The following is a 25,670-nucleotide window of genomic DNA, read 5'->3' on the forward strand; positions in this document are numbered from 1 at the left end:
AATTTGAGTTACGTTATATTCTATTTTAGGTATGTATAATTCAAATTTAAATTGTTTGAATAGACAATCACTGGCTTGAGGTGTAATATCTGAACAATTTAAAATTAATTAAAAGTCATTCAAAGTTATATTAAGTTATTAACAAATGTTTTAATGCTAAGAGTTTTATAAGTTAGATTCAAATCGCTCTTCCCTATCATTTTAATTATTGTAAGGGTAAATTGTAAATTACACAAAATTTGGAGGTGATTGGATTTTACACCCTGAAATTTCAGAATTTGGATTTTACCCCCTGAAGTTTGGTGATATTTGGATTTTACACCCTGAAGTTTCAGAATTTGGATTTTACCCCCTGAAGTTTGGTGATATTTGGATTTTACACCCTAAGAGCATTCACAATGGGGATTGTAAATGGGAAAATGTAGGGGAAATTTAGCATCAAGGCAAAAAAAGAGCCCAGCAACCGGACTTGTAAAATTTGAGAATTGCAAATTTTTTGCAATTGTGCTACAGTGCCATCCTACTAGACATGGCAATATGAGTTAGAATTTTCTGACCCGACCCGACTCGAAAAATACTTGACCTGAACCCAATTTTTTTGACTCGAAATAAAAATGGGTTAACTCGTAACCTAACCCGATTTTTTTACGGGTCAATTCGACTTGACCTGGATAACCTGTGACCCAACCCATTAAAAAAAAATTCACTAAAAAAATATATAAACTACATCTTGATACTAGGTGCTTAAAGCACAAAATATCAAAACTAATAACCAATATATCATTGCTGTCAAGTGTCAAGCGAGTCAGAGACTCAAGACTCAAAGACAACCATTAAAAAAAAAAAAAAAATCTCATTCAATAGTATACTAGGCCTAGCTGTAGTCCATTGTCCAAAGGGACCAAAGCCAAAGGCACGTGACACAATGCACAAATGAATGACAAACCTGAAGGCTGAAAGTTGAAACATGACCAAACCGCCCCAAAGGCAAAGCTTCCTCAGTTCAGTTCATTACATCTCTATTTCTGTTTTCCCCCTCTTATTTTATTTTATTTGCTTCCCCTTCTCCATTCAGTTCATTTCCTCTACGTTGTGTAGTGTGTACTAAAAGTTGTGTACTAAAATTATCGATCACGTTTTTTACTTGATAATGTGGAAGTTACGTTGTATACTAAAAGTTGGCTATATGGATGAAGGTAATTTAATTTTTTATAGTCATAATTATACAATTTTAATTCTTTATTGATTTGCTTTCATGGTACATTAAATTATATTAAAATATTATATTATAGATGAAGATGCTGACGAAATTGGCCAACTTGAACTACAATTTGCAAGTATGAATATTTGCAGTGCTGAATCTACTACCAACATTGAGTAGATTGAGATTGAGGTGTAATTCTTATAAAATATTTACTTATTCTTCTTTACTCAATATGTTATGTTTATTTTTAAATCTTTTTTTTGTTTAGTTTATCTTTCTAAGTAATCTACTTTTACTATTATTTTAAATGCAATAGGAACATGTGCACTTAAGAAGACCGATAACTTGCTACTTTGTTTGCTTACTTGTTTTGTTTGTTTTAAGATCTATCTTTTTTTGAAGATGTAAACTTGTAATTATATGCATTTTGGCAGTGAACTATTAATATTGAAGACTTTTTTCATCATGAATTTATGACTATAAATAATTTTGTCATACTCAAAACTGTCAGAATTTGAAGGATATTAACAAGTGACATTAAGTGCAATTCATTTGCTTAATTGATTTTATTCATTCACTCTAAATAGGTTGTCATTGATTTGTTTTTGTAATTGAAAAAAAAAAAAAAAAACTTGTTTGAAAAATACGGGTCAACCCGACCCAACCCAATCCGACTCGCAACCTAATTGACCTGCAACCCGATTGACCCATTTAAAAATGACCCGTTTTGACCCGCAACCCATTTGACCTGCAAACCCGAACTCGACTCGACCTGCCTGTTTTGCGACGACTACATCCTACATTGTCTTTCAACTTTTTGCTATTAGGGTGTAAAATCAAAATATTGATATTTTATTCCATTTTCGCCTTTTGCTTTCACTAACTTTGTCTTTCAACTCCTCTCTCTCTCTCTCTTTTTCAAGTTCTGGTTCTCTCATTCAATCCCTCCCTTTCTCTCATCCCTCTCTGTGTGGATCGATGCCCATGGGTCTAGTGGTGCGGTGGCAAGGGTCCAGTGGCGTGGGCAGGTGGTGCAATGTTGTGGGCAGGTGGTTGCGGCGGTATGGGCAGATGGTTACGGCAGTGTGGTTCTAGTGGCTTTGGCAAGATCTTTTCTCTTTTTTATTTATTTATTTTCTCAATTTTCCCTTGAATCAAGCCTTCGTGGGTCTCATAGTTTAGTGGAGCTCATGGTTTGATGTGGCAGATCGGGGTGGTGCTATGGTGGTGGATCAATGGGTGGCGGTTGTGTTGTTGATGGTGGATTGGGGTGGAGCCATGGTTTGTGCTGGGGGTTAATTTGTTTGGGGTTTGGGATGAGTTTTTGTATTGGGGATTTTGGGTCTGGGTTTTAGGTGGTGGTGAGTGATTGAGAGAGAGTAGAAGAGAAAAATGAGATTGAGAGAAAAAAATATTTTATTGTGTAGATATATTATTTTAATGTGTTGTATAGGAAAATAAAAGATGGGATGTTGGGTGTTGTAAAATGGTATGGTATAATTGGTAAAGTAGCTTTTTGGGATGATAAAATAGGATAGGATGACATTTTCAGTTGTGAATGTTCTAATGTTTCATAATTTGGATTTTATCCCTTATATTTTAGAAGTGTTTGGATTTTACTCCCTAAAATTTTGGAGTGTTTGGATTTTACATCTTAAAGTTTTAAAATTTGGGAGTGTAAAATCCATACAACCTAAACTTCAGGGGGTAAAATCTAAGTTTTGAAATGTTAGGGTGTAAAATCCAAATACCCCAAACTTCGGGGGGTAAAATCTAAATTCTGAAACTTTAGGGTGTAAAATCTAATCACTCCAAACTTTAGGGGTATAATTTGCAATTTACTCTTATTGTAATATATTTAAAAAAAAAAAAAAAAGAGAGAATGTTCCAAATTTGAAAACCAAGTGTAAAATCTAAATTTTTCTAAAAAAAAAAGTGTAAAATCTAAATATACTGGCTAATAAAAAAAAATCCAGCAAAATGGAAAAAAAGAAAAGAAAAGGTAAAGGTTGAAATAAATTTAGATTTTATTTTAGAAATAAATTTATGCATCTAAAATTTCATGAAAGTTTTGATTAACCAATATCGGCAATTTATTAAAGGAGATTTTCCAAGAAATTTCTATGAACCACACCTGTCTTCCCTTCCAGGCCTTCACCACCAATATCTATCTCAAACAAGTTGTCACCTCATCTCCACCACCTCTATTTACCAATCTCAAAAACTTAAGAATTAAGCTCTGTGAAACTTCTCATCTACCTAATAAGTATACATTTTTTTTATAGGACCCTGACAAGTATATATAAAAAGGAAATTGTTACAAAGTAGTACATATTCTTCATTAGCTCTTAGCATTATTTGTGATTTCCTAAACCTCATAAATAATTTCAGGTGAAAGTTCCTTCTTCTTTTTCTTCACATTTTTTTTTTTCCAATTCCTTAGGCGATAAGTTATGTATCGATTGTGAATGGCCAAATAAGTAGTGTAAGGTTAAGGTATAACCATTAAAAAAAAAAAAAAAAAAAGAGAGGAAAAATTAGTACAATTAGTCAGACTTTTTTTAATGCATGACAAGGAAGAAAGTCGTTAATATTACAATTACTACAAAAGAAAATTACATAACAAAAGTCACAATCAAATCAATTTCTTAAAATCTTCTATAAAAAAAAAAAATCAATTTCTTAGAAAAGAATAGTCTCGATCAATTAAGATTTTATGTTATAAAGTATATATAGATATAAAATTAAACATGATACTAGGAATATGCCCATGTAATGCAGATGTTAATTAATAAACGGGTGTAAAATGAAAACAAAAATGATTGATATTATTGGAATTGCTCATTAAAATAGATTATAATAAAAATGGCCATGCATCACCTGAAGAAATAATAGTATGTAATAATTCTCAAAGATCAAAGGGATGGAGGCAAACAAGTAAAATAAAGGTTTTTACCCAAAAAAATAAATTCTTTTAAATAAATAATGAAACTTCTATTAAATTTTGTGAAATTTTTAAAAATAAAACATTACCTAAATTGGTCTTTTAAATTTACTAAAAAAAAAATTTAACCTATAAAGTAAATTATATTAATATTTTTTGTTTGATGTTCCAAGGTCTAGCACACTGTTTTTTTTTTTTTTTTTTTTTTTTTAAATAAAAAATAGAAATTATACTCTAACTTAATCTAAGTGTAAATGTTTGTGAAGCCTCCTTCTAGAGACTTGATCTCTGACCCTTACTCCCTCACCTCACAAAAATTTTATACTTGTGGAGTAACTATCATGTCAAGGATGCGCAGTGGTGTCTAGCACATTGTTAATGCAACAATGCAATATGTCTCACCTCACCAACAACGATTTTTCTATTTTTTTTTTCTTCCTTTTAGTTTTTCTTTCTTTTTAAACCACTAAAACTCAAAAGTAAAAGTTAGAAACAAAGAGTGAAAAATTCATTTGAGTTTAAACTTAAAATAAAAACACAATTTAAATAAAAATATGAGATTTGGACATGAAATGAAATGAAAATTTTTTTCTCAATTTTGAAATTGAGAATTGAGAAAAATAAAATAGGATTTTTTTTAGAAGAAAATAATTGTGGGGACTAGGGCCCAAAGTAGTGCATTGGGCCTTGGGTCTTGTCCGAGGACATAGACAAATCCGAGGAGAGACGAATAGCTACTAAGGGGCTCCCAGTTGAAATCTCACAAGTGAGGTATGAATAAAAGGATATCCGAGGAGGAATACCTCCTCGAACACGACACATGTAGTCCAAGTATACACTAAATGTGCCCGGTGGACGTACGAGAAGGAAGGAAACTCAAAATATCTAAGAAAAAACTGTCACCACCGCATTAAATACATTGTAACTACTTTTCTGACCGTATTTATGTGGAGGAAACCTCTGAACAGTACTGCCTTGGTTACCACAACTCATAGAAGGCTGAAAGGGGTGTCTAATGGGATGGGCAGTCAAGTGTGGATTCAGATGATCAACAAGTGTAGGGTCAAGATGATCATAAAGGAGTTATAAAATATGGAAGAACCCTCATGAGAAGGGGATCAGAAAAACAAAGAGAAAACACTGTAGCAATCTAAATTATCTTAGTATCCAACTATGATCAATACACAGTAATTGTGGCCTCCTCGGACTGAAAGTCCACAGATATCAATATCTCTTATTTACGCTTGATTGTCTTTTGATCCAATACTAGCCGTTGTCCAATTCATTAGGATCTTGTTCTTTGACCCACTCTCTACAAATTCATTGTATTGGGCTCATTGGACCAAGACCCCATACATTTTGGGCTTGAGCTCTAGATTTTTAGCCCTACAATAATAAAATAGGAGTGAAACATGATAAAATAGAAATTAAAAATATAAATAAAAGTAACTCATATATTATATAATAAAAGTTGGGCTTAGAATCCTTGAATGTGGCAAGTGATTGCACCAAATTGAAGAAAAATTGAAGAATTTTTTAAAATTAAAATTAAAATTAAAAAATTATTTATATCACTATATCCTATTATAATTAGGATTTCTAATTAAAGTGTTTGTTGTTATCCATTTTATTAGGGTTTCTAATTAACGTGTTTGCTGTTATCTCATAAAAAATGGAATAAAAAAACATATATATATATATATATATTTTTTTTTTTTTGAGAATGAAAGCATACATATTGTTAGAGTCCCATTTGATATAAAATTTAAATCCTATTGAAAATATAATTGTTAATCAACGTGTTATATTGCCATACTACCAAAAAAAAAAAAAAAAAAAAAAAAAAACAAAAACAAAAACAAAACGTCATATGAATAAAATCAAAGGCAAAAAGAAAAAGAAGGTGATTGATGGTTGAGGCAATAAGGATATAAGATAGATTTTTTTTTTTTTAAGGATATATATTTTTAGAGTCCCATTTGATATAAAATTTAAATCCTATTGAAAATAGAATTATTAATCAATGTGTTATATTGCCATACTAGAAACAAAATAGATTTAATAAAAAATAAAAAAGGTCTTATGAATAGAATGAAAGGAAAAAAAGAAAAGAAAAAAGAAGGTGATTGGTGGTTGCAAGGAATTAGGATATGTTTTTTTTTTTTTTTTTTTTTTTTTTTTTTTTTTTTAATTAAAACCTTATTATCAAACGTAGAAAGTTTAAAATAAATTAAAAAATCCACAAAGAACAACACAACTTTATCCTAAGAAGTGATAAAACAATAGAAGAAAAGTTGATAAGAAAAAATACTATGTTATATTTATCTAAAAAAAATAATTTTAATTAAAATAAAATAAAAACCCCACAAAGAAGAAGAAATTGTTATCAACATAACTTTATCCAAAGAAGTTATAAAATAACTGAAGAAAAGTACAACTACTTATGTAGGGGTAAGTGCCCAAAATCATATATTGGGTTTTGGACTTCACCCAGGACAATTGACAAGTTCGAGGAGAGGTAAATAGTTGTTAAGGGATCCCCAGTTAATGTCTCATAAGCAGGGAATGAAAGGAAGATGATCTGAGGAGGAATACCTCCTCGGATGCGACGAATGTAGCTTAGGTGTATACTCTATCAATTAGAGGGACCCTCCAAAAGGCTCTGGCGATAGGAATGTGCCTCATAAACATACAAGAAATAAGGAAACACAAAATATCTAAGGAAAAGCTATTACCACCGCATTAAATGCATTGCAGCTATTTTTCTGATCGTATTTATGTGAAGAAGACCTCTGAACAGTGCTGTCTTGGCTATCACAACTCACAGAAGGCTGAAAGGGGTGTCTGATGGGATAGGCACTCAAGTAGGGACTCATATGATCAACAAGTGTAGGATCAAGATGGCTCAAAAGGGGCTATATAATGTGAAAGACCCTCCATGAGAAGGGGATCAGAAAGTAGAGAGAAAAAATAGTATAGCAATCTGAACCATTCTGATATTCTATAGTGATCATTATATACAGATTTAACCTCCTCAGACTGAAAGTTTATTGATATCAGCATCCTCTATTTGTCTTTGATCGTCATGCAATTCAATACTAGTCATTGTCCTACTCATTAGAACCTAGTTCTTTGACCCGTTCTCTACAAATTCATTATATTGGGCTCATTGGACCAAGACTCCATACATTTTGGACTTGAGCCTCAAACTGTGACCCTACAACTTATATTTAAGAGAAATCTAATGTGTTTGAATAGCAATTAAAACTAAAGTACCGTAAATGTGCATCTACACTATCTTTTGTAAAAAAGAAAACTAATTTGTAATAATATATATCCCATCATCAAGAATGATTTACATTATCTAAAATAGCTAAATTAAACATCTACCACATGTTTACAATTTAAAAGATTAAATTTTGTAAACTCGATCAATCAGTATCTTTGCCAAAGAAATTGTACGTTTTCTCTAACTTAAAATCCTATATCAATTAGGTTATGTTCCATCTACTTTGTATGGGCAAAAATTGTTTATTGTATCAAATGAATCTAAGTTATGCCATCACAAAAGGTAGGTACAATCTAAACACAATTTGTAACATTAAGATGGAAAGACAAGGAAATTTGTATTATTAATATGTTTGATCTATCACAATATCACAATCTCAATCCAACAATAAACAACAAAAGTTAGTAATTCTCATACTTATTTTTTTTAATAGGAATTGAAAGCTAATTCTTAGTACTTTTGAAATAGTGTTGTTTTTCATTATGGAATTAAATATTGTTAGTTTTATTAGAAAATTGGAATGGTTGAAGGGAATTTTAAAGTTATACAATAATTTTTTTTATTAAGAAAAAATATTTCATTAATTTATTATTTCTCAAATGCATTATTATATTATATTTAATAAAATAAAGTAAGCATCTTTTCTCGGCAACTAGTAAAATAAAATAAAATAAGCATCTTTTCTCGGCAACTAACCTTAAGTAAACAATCTTGCTTGTAAGTCTACTATAATAAAAAAAAACGTAAAGGAATTACTCAAAAGTCATATATCGAAAATTGATATATACCAAGTATAAAATCTAAGTATAAGGGCAAATCAAAATAACCAACAAAATAAAATAAAAATATGGTGTGTTACAAACTTACAATATCTCCATATAATTAAAGCAAAAACCACATTTTCGTTCCTACATTTTCACGTGATTCTCACTTTGGTCCCTATATTTTATTTTCATTGCTTTTACTCCCTCACCTGAAAAACACATTTCGTTTTTGTCCCTGCCGTTACATCAGAGACGGAAATTGCACATGTGGCAAATGGCATAAGTTAAAAATATTAAAATAATGTCCAAAAGTCTCCATGTGGCTTTCCTGCCCTTCAGTTAGTCACGTAGCACTCATGTGACATTCTTTCTAAACCAAAAAACCCCAAATCAACTAACAACTTTACCCTAACCTCTTACCTCGTCGCTCAAATCACCATAGACCATAAAAAAAAACCCCAAATCAGCAAGCACAATCCCTAACCTCTTACCCAGATAGCTTCAGAGTGATTGTAGCAGCTTCGTGTTTGTGAAAGGCACATTGTGAAGGTTCTCTCTCTCTCTCTCTCTCTCTCTCTCTCTCTCTCTCTTATGAATGCTATTTTTAAGTGCTGGGTAATCGGTCTGGGTCTCAATCTCAGGTTTTGGGTTTTGAGAATTTGGAAATTTTGAGATGTTGTGTTTTGTTCTTGCTCTGGGTTCTATCTTTATTTCTCTTTCTCACACACACTCTCTCTCTTCCTTTCTCCCTTTATAGTTTTTGTAGTGGACATAATATTGATTGTGATAGTGGAATATTTTTGGGATTTGCATTGTTTGGCTGTTGTGTGTTACTTTTGTTTGTAGCTTTTGGTATTTGTAGCTGTGTTTGTTTTACTTTTGTTTATCAGGGGCCACAATATTGATTGTGATAAACAATGGAATATTTTTGTTGGTATTTGCATTTTTTGTTTGTATTGTGTGTCACTATTGTTTATCAGGGGCCACTATATTGACTTTGATAAACCATGGAATCTTTGTGTTGGTATTTGCATTGATTGTTTGTATTGTGTCTTGCTTTTCGAGAAATGGTTGGGTCCATGTGTTCCATTTGTCTGTATTGTATGTTTTTTAATTTTTTTATTAGTTCATTAGCCTAACAAAGTATTATTAATTTCAGAAAGTGGATATTTGTTTTCGTCTTGTTTTCTTTCTATGACTTGCATGCAGGATGGATGAGTGTTTTACTCTGCACGTCCACCATAGTGGGCATTTTACGTGGGACCCTTAAGCTTATGTAGGAGGGACAGTTGATATAGTAGAAAACTGTGACCCAGATAAGTGGTCAAAAGTAGAGATTGAGAGTATCTGTAGGGATTTTGGGTACACTGCAGTAGATAAGCTATGGTTTAAAATGCCTGGTGTGAACCCAAAGTAGGTACATTTCCATAAGGTGGTTGATGATGATGCTGTTGTGTGTAGACACTCAATTTTGCACCCATAATTTAATCAAGGAGAATGACTTGAATGACCAATCCATGTACCCCAAAAACCATAATTGCATTACATGCATCAATTTGTTCTTGCATTACATGCATCATTTTGTCTTTGCATTACATGCATTAATTCATTCATTGCATATCATAAAAATGATCTTGAGATTCTAACGGTGGCAGTGGTATTTCTGGTTATCAAATTGGACTATTGGATCGAAAGATATTGCATGAACAAGTTTGCACAATCAACTTGCATTATGTCTAGGTAGAATCGACCATACATGATCAATTTAAATTAATTCTGATTGGTTAAACAATTAAAATTAATTAAATAATTTTGTGATTGGTTGATAATTAGTGTTTAAAATAGAGATGCATGCATGGGAATAAAAGGGATGATTGGATAACAATAAAACTGTGGATAATTTGAACTTTATCAAGATTTATTTTAGGGTATTTATCTACAAGATAATTGTTCTTAAGTATCCTAAATTATCCAAAAAAAAGAGATGAAAAATCATAGGCGGAGGATGAAAACGTGTCTAGGTACAAGGTTCGGCCAAAAAACCCTAGACGAGGAGTCCAAACGGCACCTGAACACAAAAGTGCATTTGGAGCCATAAGGCCAATTCGGCACTTTTGGAGTGCTGAACGGCACTCTAAAAGGGCTGAATTTCCCTGATGTGGGCTTTGGCCCAACGGCCTTCGGGTGATGATTATGCATACCCTTTTTGATCTTTTCGTAAAAGGATGCGTTCGGATTCAAACCCTAATTGTCCGTACCTATTTTTTAGAGTATTCTGGCCTTTATAAATAGAGAATTAATATAATTCAACACCTTTTTTTTTTTTACACTCTGAGAAGCATTCGTTTTTGGCTCTCAAATCACCCATATTTTCTAATCCCCTTTCTAAGTGTTGCAGCTTAAATTAGGGTTTTTTGGGTTTCAAAGAGAATTGAATAAATTTCTTTTAACCCTAAAACATCCTCTCAAGAAAAAAGTGTGCTCATGTAAGAGGTTGTTTCCTTCACCCTTTTTCTTGTGATGTGATGATGCATGTTATATCTCTTTCTTTTTCAAATATCTATAACATGAATTGTTAATTGTTGTTTTGTTAAAGCATGATTGTTTTTTATGTGATTTTTATAATCTTTTTCTTGAATGTCAATAAATTTGCATGTGAACAATTATTTTTCTTAAAACAAAATAGATCAGCATCTTTATAAGATGTAGATCTGAATTTTTCTCAATATAAAATTAGATCTGCATCTTTATAAGATGTAGATCTGAATTTTTCTCAATATAAAAACAGATCTGCATCTTCCTTAGATGTAGATCTAAGTTTTCTCAAACAAAAAGAGATCTGCATCTTTATGAGATGCAGATCTAAAATTTTCTCAAATCAAAACTAATTTGCACCTTTCTTAAAATGCAAATTTGATTTTCTAAATACATGCAAATTGTTGAAATAAAGAAAGAGATTGTGTACTATTGTGTTTGTGTTTATTTTAATTCATGATTGCATAAATTTGGATTATGAGTGAAACTCTCTTCTTAAAAAATCTTTTTTATTCTTTGTAAAACATATAACAAAACAGATCTGAATTTTTATCATCAGAAATCACTTTTTTAAATATAAAAAAACAGATCTGAATTTTTGTCATCAAAAATCACTTTTTTTTAATACTACAAAACAGATCTGATATTTTGACAAATCAAAATCATTTTTTTAATCATTAAAACAGATCTGAATTAAAAAAAAAAAAAAAAAAAAAAAAAAAAAAAAAAAAAACAAAGAGGTGACTTCATTCATAAATAAATTTGTGTGATTTAATTTTTTATTCACATGTTCAACATATCATTCATGATAAGAAAGTACATTGGTCACAAGAGTTTAGAAGACCAGACTTTGTCTAGGCGGAATGGGTGCCTAACACCTTCCCATTCCGTAACCTAGCCTCTGGATTTAGGTTTTTGGTTTAGTAGATCTAGTCTTGTCTTCATTTGTTTTTGGTAGAATGTAACGAGGACAACAAGCTATGTAATTATTTGGTAGATTGTAACTAGGATCCAAAGTTATGTAATTTTCAAGTTTTTCAAGATATGTAATTTTTATTCAATCAATGAAGAGAACAATTTAGTCATGTATTTATTTTTTTTTGTATAAAAAAATAAATGGTGACTCCATACCACTTACCCAAAAAGAAAGGTGCCCTAAAAGGTACCCGAATCTCTTTTTTGAGGGATGCTTTTCATCGAGGTCTCTTACATTGTGTTCATGACTGACTTGGTGAAGGGATATGGGGACATTTATGTCTTTGTGGAGCATCCAGTGAATGAACTAGTTGAGTTTCCAGTGAAGAATTTAGAGCCCTTAGCTGTTAGACCACCTGGTAGTGAACCAGAAGTGGTAAATGCCTTAGAGGTTTTTGGTGGTGATTAACAAAATGAAGATGTGGTTTATTGTGTTAGCAGTGACAGTGAGCTTCAAAGTGATCACATTTATGAGTATGCTGAGTATGAAGGATAATGATAATAAGGATGATGATGGAGAGTATAGACTTGATTTTTCACAATTTGGACCATGATAATGCTGAAACAAATAATGTTGACCATGGTTAGCCACATGATAATGTTGAGGAAGAGTACAAACCTAATTTTTCACAATTTGGAGGCCATGATAATGCTGAAACTACTAATGTTGACCATGGTGAGCCACATGAGGTAGATGCTGAGCAGGTTTGGGCTAGGAGGGCTAGCAAAGCACTAGTTGTTGATGACCAAGTTAAGGAGAGTAATGAGGTTAAGGGGAGTGACTTAGAAGAAGAGCCACAAATGCAACCAATGGACATTGGTGAAGATAGTACTAATAGTTGGGAAAATCAAGCTGAAGATGATGAGGTTGAACCATGACAAATGGGTGGTGGTGTCATGAATTCTGACTATGAGAGTGAGGAGCTGCTTAGCCTTGATGAGAGTTCATCAAGCAGTAAGCATTGTAATGATTCAAGTGATGGTGAAACCCCTACTGCTGAGATTGACAATTCTATTAGGAGGAGCAGATACCAAATCTTTAGGCCAGTAGCCAAAGCTGAGAACCTTAGGTTTAAGAAGGATATGTTGTTCTTCTCACCTAAACAATTTAAAGATGCTATAACTGATTATGCAATCCATGGTGGGTGGGGTATAAAATTTGTGAGAAATGACTTAGTGAGAGTGAGAGCCCGATGCTAGCCAAGGTGCAAGTTTGTTGCCTATCTTGCAAAGGTACCAAGGGAGAAGAGTTTTAGATTGAAAACACTGAACATGGAACACACATGCAACAGAAGTTATAGAAATCCAAGGTGCACAATATCATACATTGGGAAGAATTTAATGACAAGGGTTAGGAGACAGCCTGACATAAGGCTCAAGGACATTTAGGATGTTGTGCATGAGAAGTATGTGGTTGACATAAGTGCAGGCAAGACAAGTAGGGCTAGAGAGAAAGCTTAAGAGGCTATTGATGGGGCCTACATTGCACAGTTCAACCAACTATGGGAGTACTATGATGAGTTAAGAAGATGCAATCCTAGGAGCACATTATTGATGAAGGTGCATACTTATAATGATGGTGATTGGCAGCTGAGCATGACTTGGCAACTGGGCTACCATATTTTGAAAGAATCTACATCAGCTTGGAGGGTTGCAAGAAGGGCTTCTTAGCAGGGTGTAGGCCAGTCATTGGTCTAGATGCATGCCATCTGAAGAACAAGACATGTGGTCAGCTGATGTGTGTTGTTGGAAGAGATCCCAATGATGAGTACTTCCCCTTTGCACATGCAATAGTCGAGGCTGAAACTAAGGACTCTTGGACCTGGTTTCTTAATTTATTACTTGCTAACATAGGAGATGGCAAAAGATGGGTTCATATCTGATCAGCAGAAGGTTTAGTTTCTTAATATTTATTACTTGCTGAATTAATATTTATTGCTTTACAGGGGTTGGTGAATGCCTTTGTTGACAATTGGCCACAGTACGAGCATAGGACTTGTTGCAGACATTTATACAATAACTTGAGGAAGAATTATCCTAGTGTCCTTATTATAGACCTTTTTCGGAAAGTAGCCAAGGCTACCTATCAGCAAGCATGGGAGAGGGCAATGAATGAGCTAAAGGAGGTGGATGAAAATGCATTCAAATGGCTGCAATCTCACTCAACAACTATCTGGGCTAGAAGCATGTTCAAAAGTGATGGCCAGAGTGACACAGTCCTAAACAACATGTGTAAAAACTTCAACAGCAAGATACTTAAGTTCAGAAGCAAACCTATAATCACCATGGTAGGCAATCTACTCAGCTTCAACACTTTCTCTTATGATCCATAGACCAGTGTGATTCATGAATGATTAATTCTCCCTTTCTCTTTATGTGCTTGTAGCTTGAGTGTATTAGGCTATATCTGATGACTAGATTTCAAACAAACAGGCAAATAATTATTAAGGTGGAATCTGAGTTGTGTCCTAAGATAAGAAAGAAATTGTACAAGGAGAAGTTGGCATGTAGCAAGTGGCTAGCATGTTGGGTTGGTCGTACCAAGTTTGAAGTGAAGAATGGGCTGGAGAGTTTCACTGTGGACTTGGAAGAGAAGAGGTGCAACTGTAGGAAGTGGGACATAATTGGCATACCATGTTGCCATTCCATTTCCTATATCTTTTTCAATAGGGAAGATTCTGAAAAGTATGTCAATGCTTGCTACAAAAGGACTACCTACATTGATTGGTATGACCCCATTATAGAGCCCATCAATGGCCAGAATATGTGGAGATCTAGTGGACTGCCACGTGTGCAGCCTCCTATCAAGAAGAGACCTTCTAGCTGGCCGAAGAAGAAGAGGGCACTAGAGCCTGATAAACCTAGAAGTCACAGAAAAAACAGAGGTGTAGGCATCTCAAAACAATGCAAGGCATGTGGGAAATTAGGCCATAACAGGAGGAGCTGCAAGGGAGAAGTAGGAGGGAACTCCTCTTTGCCTGGGAGTGCATCCCAAGTTAGCAGGACCACTAGGAGGGTAAGTATACTACTTTTGTCTTAGATATCTGTGTTGTTTTGTTTTTCAGTTGGTAGCTTATTAATTGTTATTGTGCTTGTGCTCAGCCAACTGTACATAGGGCACAATCAAGCTCTACTGATGATGTGACCACAACTGCACCTCCACCCCCCACTGATAACTAGTCCAATCCAAGACCAAAAAGACAAAGGAAGAGAAGTGCAGTCACCACTGAGACCTTGAATGCATTTAGGAATGCAGCAAAGTATATGGTAGCAATGAGATTTGCTAGAAGATAGCAAGTTGAAGCAGGACCTTTTTTTTGCTATATGTTAAGAGCCAAAGTTGATACTTTTTTTTTTCTCGAGAAAAAAGTTGACCAAGTTGATATGTTTATGTAACTGCCAAGACAATTGGCATTTTGGTATACTTATATAATGGCTGACCAAGTCCTTTTTTTGTATGAATGTGCTAGGTAGAGTTTGTCCCATATTTTGTAATTATTGGTACACTAAAAATTGTCATTGGTGTTAATTAGTGATCATTAGTATTTACAGGTGGATGAATACTTGGTGTTAATTGGTGTTAATTATTGTCTATTTATTGGTGTTAATTGGTGTTAATTAGTTCATTAGTATTTACCTTTTCTCCCATTGTTGTGATGAATATTTAATTCCTGTACAGTTGAAGCTAAATTTGTTTGACTTGCATTGGGGGGCTATTGTGTTTTTAATGCTATTGTGCAGGTACCCTTATATAATTCAGATATGCAAGCTTGTGATTATGTAGGTCTGTGAAACACATTATTTCACATAGCAGCATGACACTGACATGTGATCTTGAGTTAATATTTGATTATTTTGGACGTAAGAATTTGAGTTTATATCAAAACAAATTTTGACTATACTAATACAGATCAACATTTAGTCCATTTTGGTTTATTATCACTTCATCTATTCGGTCCAGTTTGGTCTACTCCAGTCCAATTTCGTCCACTTCAACTTAATTAGGTCCACTTTTGTCCTATTCGGTCTATTTCGGTCCATTCTGTCTACTTCGGTCATGTTCAGTCGACTTTGGTCCATTCCATCCAATTAGGTCCATTTTGGTCCATTCAATCCACTTCGGTCCAATTTGGTCCATTGTCCACTTAGGCCTATTCAGTCCAATTTAGTCCACTTTGATCTATTCAGTCCATTATTGGTCTATTTTAGATCACTTTGGACCAATTTGGCATACCTAAATGAGAAAATACAAGTTTAGATTGAGAGTACTATTAATTATCATATACTATATATAATAGCAGAAGCTGAGAGAAAGTTGATTCCTACAATTAAGGAGGTGCTGACACATAGAAAAAAGACTCCTTAAAATGCTACCACGTATACAACTTTTAAGTAAAACAGCCGCACGTTACAACGTTTGCCTTTCAAAACTCTACCACGCTTGCAATTAAAAAACTGGTTAGAAAAAAACCCTGTTAAAAAAAAAAAAGCGTTGCAATTAAGAAAGAGAACCCTACCAATTTCTTTTCATCAGAATGCTTAACATTTTCTCTCTCTAAACAAAAAAACAAGCGATACTGCGATACAGAGAAAGGGAAGGAAAAAAAAAAAACCTTGCAATCCAGTGAAGAATCGTGCGATCAAACGTTCGTCCTAGAGGTATTGAGAGAGAGGCGATGAAATCGTGAGAGAGGCTATGAAGACACGGAGAAAGAAACAGAAAAAGAGAGAAGCGATGAAGACACGGTGAAACAAAAAGAAAAAGAGAGAGGCGATCCTGGTACACGGAGAAAGAAGAGATCGCCTCTCTGTTTCTGACAGATTGCCTCTCTGCCCACAACAACGCCTCTGATGGGTTCTATTCTTTCTCTGATTCTTTTATAGGTAAATTAGATCTGTTATATGCATTCAATTTTTTCAATTTGGTTCTAGATTTGGATTCAAAAATTAGGGCTAAGGAAATCAGGTTCTAATATGTGACTATTCTTTTTTAATTTTTTCGGTAATAGATTTTTTTCAATTCGTCTATTTTGGAATTAAATCATTCAATTTCAAAAATTAACTGGTTAAAATACTATCACATAGAGATAGAAATAGGGAGAGAGAGGCGATGAGGCCTGAGACACGGAGAAAGAAACAGAGAAAGAGGCAGAGTTCATTTTCCCCACCACCGTCTGCTCCCTTTCCAGATTTAGACCACCAGATCGCCAGAACCGACATTGACAACGGTACATTTTTCTCTCAATTTTGTAGGTTTGGGTATAAATTTTAGATTTGATTCGTTTTTGTTATGGGTTTTTGGATTCTCTATCAAAATGTTTGTTTTCTCAATTTTAGATTTTTACTTTTGTTTTGTTTTTTTAGATTACAGATATCACTAAAAATATTTATTTTAGTTTGGGTACTTCTATTTCTAATCTTAACGAAATCTTTGGGATTAGATAAGTATAGAGTTGAATGTTGCATTGATATTTATTTTAGGTTTTTTTGCTGTATATCTATAACCGGTAAAGTTTTTATTTTTATTTTTTATTTTTTTATTTTTCAAATCTGGGGATTGAATATGATTTAGGTTTGAATTTTTTGGTTGGATTGCTTTACCCTCGCCAGACTTAGACCACCGGAACCACAATCACAAAGAGAAACAGTTCTTAAGGCGCACATCGAAATGAGAGAGACTAAAAGTTTTAAGGAAAAAAAATCAGTTCTAATTCTTATTTTTAAGATTTGTATATTCCTTTTTTTTGTTAATGCTATTGTTCTCTTCTTTCTTTTTTCTTATTCTCTGAATTCTATTTGGTTTTTCTTTTCTTTCTTCTTAACTCTTTTTTTTTTTTTTTTTTTTTTTTTTTTTTTGGGTCTGCAACCGTTCTATGGCAGTTTCTATTGAAAGGAAAAACCTTAGTTGCTATAAAAAACTGTTTCAGTATCAAACTGGAAAAAATTGGGGCTTTTAGAACAACGACGTAGAGATTTGAGATTTTAAAGTAGAGAAAGAAAAATCAAAGTCTTCACACACAGTCAGATTGCCGAAATCGTTACCTGTAAAGTTTTGTTTTTAATTCTTAAAATCTTTGAAATACTTTGGTTTGATAGGGGCACATTTGCATTAGACGAAATTTTTGAAGAACAAAGTGGATTTTAATCAGAAAGTGTTAAAGCCCAACTGAAGATTTTTGGCAAAAACAAGTTTGAAGAGAAGCCAATAAGCACCACAGTTTTGAAATTTTCTAATTTGCATTTTTTTAATAGAATAATTTGCATAAGTTCATGATTTGTTTTTAGCATGGCTCTTTATTAAAATTTATCTATATACTGTTGAAAGCAACAATGTGTGCTAATTAAAAAGTAGATTTGGGTGTTTTGTCATTTGATGAGTTGCCTTGAATGTGTTTGATTATAGTTGTAAATCGGACTCGCATGAGAGTTGTGACTAAGATTTATACTACTTTGATTCAAAAGAACAAAAATCAAGCCCTCTCTCAAAACTCTTTTTAAAAAATAGAGAATGCCGAGAAGAATCCTGCACTTGACCATAAATTAGGATTTGATTTATGATTATTTCAATGAATGATTATGTAGACTGCTTAAACTATCTTTTGGAATTGTCTTCCCAGTTTCAGGCTTCTTTTTTTCTTCTTCTTTGGGTAAACAATATTGAACTTCTTCTTTTCTTCGTTTGCAGTGGCTGAAAAGCACTTAGCATCAAAAAAGGATTAAAGGTAACATCCTAACAAACCTGCAAGATAGCCTGAAGGGGATATTTTGTGTAGTTGAGAGGGAATTAGTAGCTGGAATGTGGATGGATTTGGGGACTACTACCTCCGTCTTGGCTCATCAGATATATATTGAGTACCTACTTTACAATGAGCATAAAGCATGATATTAAATCTATATCAATGAAAATGGTGTCCTCACACACTATATATAAAAGAAACTGAGGAAACATTAAATTTTTATAGTTATATTTTTCCCATTTCTTTCATTCCTGTTGTAATAGAGAAATAGAGCTAAGTTAAACATGCAAAGGGTTAAACTTTATTTGAATTTTCATGTTTTATTAATAATTTTGTTGTGTCTATTGCTATGAAACAAATTGGAAAGCTTGGAAAGGGTACTTTTTACATCTCTGATTCCTATGTTTTTAGTTTTTTTTTTTAAATTTTTTTTTCCGACTGAGTCAGAATAGTGTATTTAATTGTATTGTGACTATCTAGATCAGTTATATATTTGCTTCAATGCATCAAAATTTTCCTTATAATGTCTATTGAATTTTGCATAAGATTTTGAATCATGACTATAATGTAGTGATGTTAAATTTGGTTCACCATTTTTTCATATTTTCAAGGTAAATTGTTAAAGCAGTAAAGCTCAATCTTGATATAGAAGTTTGATAATCTTTTACAAGTTATTTCACTATTGTTCTTCTCATTATCTTTTGAGTAGTAGAGTGCATGTTGAATTGCTTAGTGGAACACTATGGTGTTTTACCTATAGGGACAGACCAGATTATAATTGTTAGATAATAATGAAAAGGGTAATGATAAGTGCAAGTGATTTCTCATCTTGGTTCATATTATGTTCAGATATATAGATCTAGCAATCCAACTTTTTCTTTCCATTGCTTATCTTCTCTTCCCCCCTTTTTTTAAAGAAACATAATGATATCAAAATCTTATAACTTTATTGCTTCTAATGAAACCATTTTTACAATTATGTACAATCATATATACTCTCATCATTCCACGTATTTCTACAATTATGCATAGGTTATCTGTGGGGCCCGGCCCAAAATAATGGGCTAGTTAAATATGGGCCCGTCCGAGAAGCATCGTGTCCGAGAAGAAGTCATAACCAAAACATTATTCAAGCCCAAACTGCGGTAAAAGAAACCTGTCCAAGGAGTAACACCTCCTCGGATACTATGAAGTCCAGACCAAGAGCTCGCCCCCAACCACTGCAGTTCATCCTCCAAGCATATAAAAAAGAATAAAACCCAAAATATCTCATGGAAAGCTGCCACCACCACATTAAATGTGTCACAACCACCCTCTTGGCCGCATTAATGAGGAAAAGACCCTTGAACAGTACCACCTTGGCCACTGCAACTCACAAAGGAGTGGAAAGGGTGTCTGATGGGACAGGTGCTCAAGTGGAGGCTTAGATGATCAACAAGTGTAGGGCTCAGATAAGAATGGGAGAGATATATATTGTAGTGGAGTCCCTCTAAGAGGGGGGACGAAAAAATGTATTCAGCACTGAGGGAATAGAATCTTCGGTTGAATATTCATTCTTGTGTTTTTATTCCTGCAACAATATTTTCCATACATCAGATAGACGAAGCTCACTGAGGCTAAGTTCTTTGACCCATCCTCTACAAGTATTTATTGTGTGTTGCGCCTCGGGCCAAGGCCTGATCAAGAGGGTTTGGGCCAGGAAAATCGTGCAACTACAATTGGCGCCATCTGTGGGAAGAACTAGGGCATCAGCTAGCACAACGGTCGAGTATAGCAGAACTAGGCCCACACCAGGAGAATCTTCACCAGGCTAACTCCCAACAGAGACAACCTGTCGAGTCCCAGAGGCAAAATAACCCCACCAACCCGGGCGGCAGGGGGAATCGTGAGGGAAGTGTGCATACTATCTGGACGAGCCAGAGTCACACTCAGATAGGTAGTCACGTGTCCCAGAGGCGAAATAGTCATCAGGCCATGTAGCGAGAGATAGATGACCTCAAAAGGGAGTTACGACGTGTGCGGCGAAAACGATCTCCTTCTGACTCAGACGAGTCTTCTAATGCGGAGGATGCGAGTTACCGACGAAGGTCAAGGACCCCCCCAAGTGAAACCTTTTCCTACGAAAGGGAACCACGCCCTGTATGGAAGTATGAGAACCCATCCAGCAAGGGTTCGGGGAACGATGTTATGAAGAAGGCGCTGGACCAGGTTTCAAGGTCACCCTTCACGTATAGAATTGAAGGGGCTAAGCTGCCTCGACGCTTCAACCAACCGGCGTTCGCCATCTATAACGGCCGAGCAGACCCGGTAGAACATGTGAGCCAGTTTAACCAGAAAATGGCAATCTACTCGCAAAATGAAGCCCTAATGTGCAAAATCTTCCCATCCAGCTTGGGATCAATGGCGATGAGGTGGTTTAACAGCCTGAAGACAAATTCCATAGGCTCCTACAAGCAGCTTACTCAGGCTTTCTGCTCCCGTTTTATCACAAACACCAGAGTCCCTCGACCCCTTAGTTCACTATTGTCCTTATCCATGCACGAAGGAGAGACCCTGAAAGCATACTCGGATAGATATTGGGAGGTGTATAACGACTTAGATGACAACCATGATGATGTTGCTATTAGCACGTTCAAAAGTGGCCTTCCCACCGAGCATGGCTTAAGGAAATCCCTCACTGGTAAACCAGTTGCCGACGTTCATCAGTTGATGGATAGGACAAGTACAAAAGGGTGGAGGAAGATCAGCTGCAAGGAAGGGGAAAGGAGAAGGTCATCCCCCCCAAAGCAAATGACTTTAGGTCGGAACGGTATAACCCTAGCCAGCCGAGGAGAGATTTTTTGCGACAGGCTGGACAGAGCCACCCACAAACAGTGAATGCCGTGTTCAAGGAGCCAGTACAACAGGTGCTGGAGAAAGTAAGGAACGAGCCCTATTTTAGATGGCCAGGAAAGATGGCCGGAGACCCTTCCAAACGTAACCAGGACCTGTACTGTCACTACCATCAGGATCATGGGCATACCACTGTGGATTGCAGGAATCTATGGAATCACCTAGATTAGTTGGTCCGAGAAGGGAAGTTACGTCACCTTCTGCACCCCTCGAGCGGCCATCCCGGTCAACCAATACAAGAGTCTTGAAAGGATGTGTCCTTAAGACCCCCCACCGGAACGATACATGTCATCCTCACTGCATCAGGAAGAACTGGGCCACCCATCCCAAGGGTACTGGCTGTTGATCGGCTCCCATCCGAGGACATGCATAGGGAACCCAAAAGGTCAAAAAAGCGAAGCTCTTTGATACTGGGATTCTCGGACGAGGATAAGAGAGGAACTATTCAACCTCACGACGATGCCTTGGTGGTTACGTTAAGAATTGGAGGTTTCGATGTGAAAAGGGTGTTAGTAGACTCAGGAAGTGCGGTAGAGATAATGTACCCTGATCTATACAAGGGGCTGAACCTGAAGCTGGAAGATTTGGCAGCTTATGATTCCCCCCTTCTCAGCTTCGAAGGGAGGATAGTTACACCAAAAGGGCAGATCCAACTACCCGTGCAGACTGGGTCGGAGGTGGTGGAAGTAAATTTTATCGTGGTCGACGCTTACTCACCCTACACCACAATAGTTGCCAGGCCATGGATCCACGCCTTAGAAGCCGTATCCTCCACACTCCACCAAAAAGTAAAATACCCATCCAGAGGACAAGTAGAAGAGATCCGAGGAGATCAGGCCGTAGCCAGGAAGTGTATGGTTGCCGCCATCTTACATCAGCATGATGCCAAGTCCTCGGCCCCACAGTGCTTATAGCAACCAGCCTCCTCGGCCAGGCAAGGGGACGGGCTAGCCGAGGAGATAAGGTGTGAAAGTTTAGATAAGATCGCTGTCAACAACGACCCGGAGAAGTTTTTTCAGGTCGGCTCTGAGTTGCCTTCTCAAGAAAAAGAGGAACTGGTCAGATTTCTCAGAGGAAATGTCGACGTGTTTGCCTGGGACGCCTACGACTCCCCGGGAGTTGATCCTAGCCTTATTTGTCACCACCTGAATGTCAACCCCTCTTCCACTTCGAAGAAGCAGCCACCCCGACGCCCTTCAAAGGAACATGCTAGTGCCGTAAGAGACGAAGTGGCAAAACTGAAAAGAGCAGGGGCTATTAAAGAGGTCTTTTATCCCGAATGGTTGGCAAACACGGTGGTGGTAAGGAAGAAGACAGGGAAGTGGAGGGTCTGCGTGGACTTCACGGACCTGAATAAGGCGTGCCCAAAGGACCCATTCCCCCTGCCCCGAATCGACAGATTGGTGGATGCAACTGTGGGTCACCCTCAAATGAGTTTCCTGGACGCCTTCCAGGGCTATCACCAAATACCCCTTGCGCTAGAGGACCAAGAGAAGACGGCTTTCATGACGCCCATTGGAAATTATCACTATAAGGTGATGCCGTTTGGGCTGAAGAACGCAGGCTCAACCTACCAAAGGATGATGACCCGGATGTTCGAGCCCCAACTGGACAAGATCATTGAGGTTTACATAGACGATATGGTTGTAAAGAGTAAAAGGGTGTCCGAGCACGTGAAAGACCTCGAAAAAATCTTCGCTATCTTAAGGAAACACCTGTTGCGGTTGAATGCTTCCAAATGTTCATTCGGGGTCGGGTCGGGGAGATTTTTAGGGTACATGGTAACCCACAGGGGAATAGAAGTGAGCCCCGATCAAATCAAAGCAATAAACAGCCTACAGGCTTCTCGAAATCCGAAGAAAGTTCAGAAGCTCACTGGTATGATTGCAGCATTAAACCGGTTCATATCGCAGTCAGCGGATCGATGTCGACCTTTTTACCTCCTGATAAATAAGTGGAAAGGGTTTGAATGGTCGAAGGATTGTGTTCGGGCTTTCCAGCAGCTTAAGGAATACTTGTCACGACCACCCATCATGTCCAGCCCTGAGGCAGACGAGGTGTTGTTTGCGTACATCGCTGTAGCTCCCCATGCTGTAAGCCTAGTACTGATACGGGATGATAATGGGGTGCAGCGACCGGTTTACTATGTGAGCAAATCATTACATGTGGCCGAAGTGCGATACCTACCTCTAGAGAAGGCAATTCTGGCGGTAGTACATGCCACCCGGAAGCTCCCTCATTACTTTCAGGCGCATACGGTCATCGTTCTAACTCAGCTTCCCCTTCGAGTAGTGCTTCGAAGCGCTGACTACACAGGAAGGATCGCCATGTGGAGTGCGCTTTTGGGGGCCTTTGATATTAAATATATGCCCAGATCCTCCATCGAAGGTCAGGTCCTCACAGACTTGGTGGCGGAGTTTGTTGAACCCTCTATAGAAACAATAACCGAGAAGAAAGACATGGATGGAAAATTGGTTGGTGTAATTTCAGCAGGGGGGACCTTGCATTGGAAGGTCTACGTGGATGGCGCGGCCAACCAGAGAAGATCTGGAGTGGGGATAGTTTTAATATCACCGGACGGTGTCGCCATTGAAAAATCACTGAGGCTCGGATTTTCGGCTACGAACAATGAAGCCGAATACGAGGCCTTACTTCAAGGGATGACAATGGTTCAAAGATTGGGCGGAAGAGTAATAGAAGCATTCTCGGACTCCAGGTTGGTCGTCGGACAAGTGATGGGTGAGCTGGAAACCAGAGATGCTAGGATGCAAGAGTATCTAGGACAAGTCAAACGCCTGCAGACGAGTTTTGAGTCATTCAATCTGACGCACATTTCCAGAAGTGTAAACACTCATGCAAACTCGCTGGCCACTCTTGCCATGTCCTCGGCGCATAATCTGCCACGAATGATCCTTGTTGAAGATCTAGTCCAGGCAAGTCCCATCAGCAGAAACCTGGCCCAAGTCCATCAGATCAGATAGAGTCCCAACTGGATGGACCCCATAAAGAACTTCCTCCAAAACGACATCTTACCGGAAGAAAAACTAGAGGCCGAGAAGATACGTAGAAATGCTCCTCGGTTCTGGCTATCAGAGGACCACAAACTATATCGGGGCTCTTACTCTGGACCGTACCTACTCTGCGTACATCCAGAAGAATCCGAGTCTCTACTTGAAGAGTTACACGAGGGAATTTGTGGAAGTCACACCGGAGGAAGGTCGCTGGCGCACAGGGCACTCACCCAAGGATACTGGTGGCCGAACATGCAAAGAGAGGCCCAAGAATACGCTAAAAAGTGCGATCAGTGCCAAAGATTTGCCCCGAATATCCACCAACCTGGAGGGGTTCTCAACCCACTCTCTAGCCCATGGCCGTTCGCACAATGGGGTCTTGATATTGTTGGACCTTTCCCCAAAGCTGCGGGGAACAAGCGATACATAATAGTCGGAACTGATTACTTCACTAAATGGGTGGAAGTTGAACCTTTGGCCAACATTAGGGACGTGGATGCCCAGAAATTCATCTGGAAGAACATTATCACCCGTTTTGGAACTCCACGTACACTCATTTCCGACAATGGTCTTCAATTCGACAGTAAGAGCTTTAGGGAGTACTGCAGCGAGTTTGGGATCATTAACCTATATTCCACCCCTGCCTACCCCCAAGGAAATGGGCAAGTCGAGGCCGTGAACAAGGTCATAGTGAACGGACTGAAGAAAAGACTGGATGAGGCAAAGGGGAGATGGGTAGAAGAGCCCCTGCACGTCTTATAGACCTATCGGACAACGCCGCGACATTCAACTGGTGAGACCCCCTTTTCGATGACTTATGGGGCTGAGGCCGTGCTCCCAATCGAGAACAACTTTCCCACACTGAGGTCTAACTCGTTTACCCCAAACGGTAACGACGAGTTATTGGGAAGAAGTCTAGACCTAGCCGAGGAAAGAAGGGAAAAAGCCACGATTCATATGGCCTATTATCACCAGAAGCTGAGACAAGGGTATGATGCCAACGTTAAGCTGCGACCTCTAGGTCCAGGTGATCTCGTGATGAGGAAGATTCTCGGCAGCGTAAAAAACCCCTCTTGGGGCAAGTTGGGGCCCAATTGGGAAGGACCATACCGTGTCACATCCGTGGCCGGGATAGGCGCTTACTACCTAGAGGATTTGGATGAAAAAACCGTACCTCGACCATGGAATGTAAATAACCTCAGAAGATATTGTTATTAATGAAAATGGCTTAGCCCATGTTTTGTTTCGTGATTATCCTCTGCCTGCTGATCTATCTACGACTATTCATAGTTTTAAACAGAACCTAAGTCCTGCATGGC

At 36.9% G+C, this 25,670-nt stretch overlaps 1 protein-coding gene and 1 long non-coding RNA gene across 2 annotated transcripts; both read left to right on the forward strand.

The window, feature by feature from the left end:
* Positions 1 to 12,593: 12,593 nt before the first annotated feature.
* LOC126704980 (uncharacterized) lies at positions 12,594 to 14,891 on the forward strand. Its single transcript, XM_050403956.1, has 5 exons — positions 12,594 to 12,861; positions 13,302 to 13,582; positions 13,658 to 13,999; positions 14,098 to 14,727; positions 14,814 to 14,891. Exons 1-5 carry the CDS (start codon positions 12,594 to 12,596, stop codon positions 14,889 to 14,891), a joined length of 1,599 nt encoding a protein of 532 aa, XP_050259913.1.
* A 1,345-nt stretch (positions 14,892 to 16,236) lies between these two features.
* On the forward strand, positions 16,237 to 18,758 carry LOC126706459 (uncharacterized). The gene is made up of 3 exons (XR_007648597.1): positions 16,237 to 16,595; positions 16,797 to 16,939; positions 18,397 to 18,758. It is a non-coding gene; the product is annotated as an uncharacterized LOC126706459 (long non-coding RNA).
* The last annotated feature ends 6,912 nt before the right edge of the window (positions 18,759 to 25,670 follow it).

This window comes from Quercus robur, chromosome 11 (assembly GCF_932294415.1).
Source record: "Quercus robur chromosome 11, dhQueRobu3.1, whole genome shotgun sequence".
NCBI classification, from domain to species: Eukaryota; Viridiplantae; Streptophyta; class Magnoliopsida; order Fagales; family Fagaceae; genus Quercus; species Quercus robur.

What these genes read in the sequence shown, in the direction of transcription:
- LOC126704980 (XM_050403956.1), top strand. Translation starts at nt 12,594, where the DNA reads ATGGGTGGTGGTGTCATGAATTCTGACTATGAGAGTGAGGAGCTGCTT. An exon ending in TGCAATCCATGGTGGGTGGG is followed by an intron (nt 12,862 to 13,301) that starts GTATAAAATTTG and finishes GGTGATTGGCAG; the next exon opens with CTGAGCATGACTTGGCAACT. An exon ending in GCAAACCTATAATCACCATG is followed by an intron (nt 14,000 to 14,097) that starts GTAGGCAATCTA and finishes ATGTGCTTGTAG; the next exon opens with CTTGAGTGTATTAGGCTATA.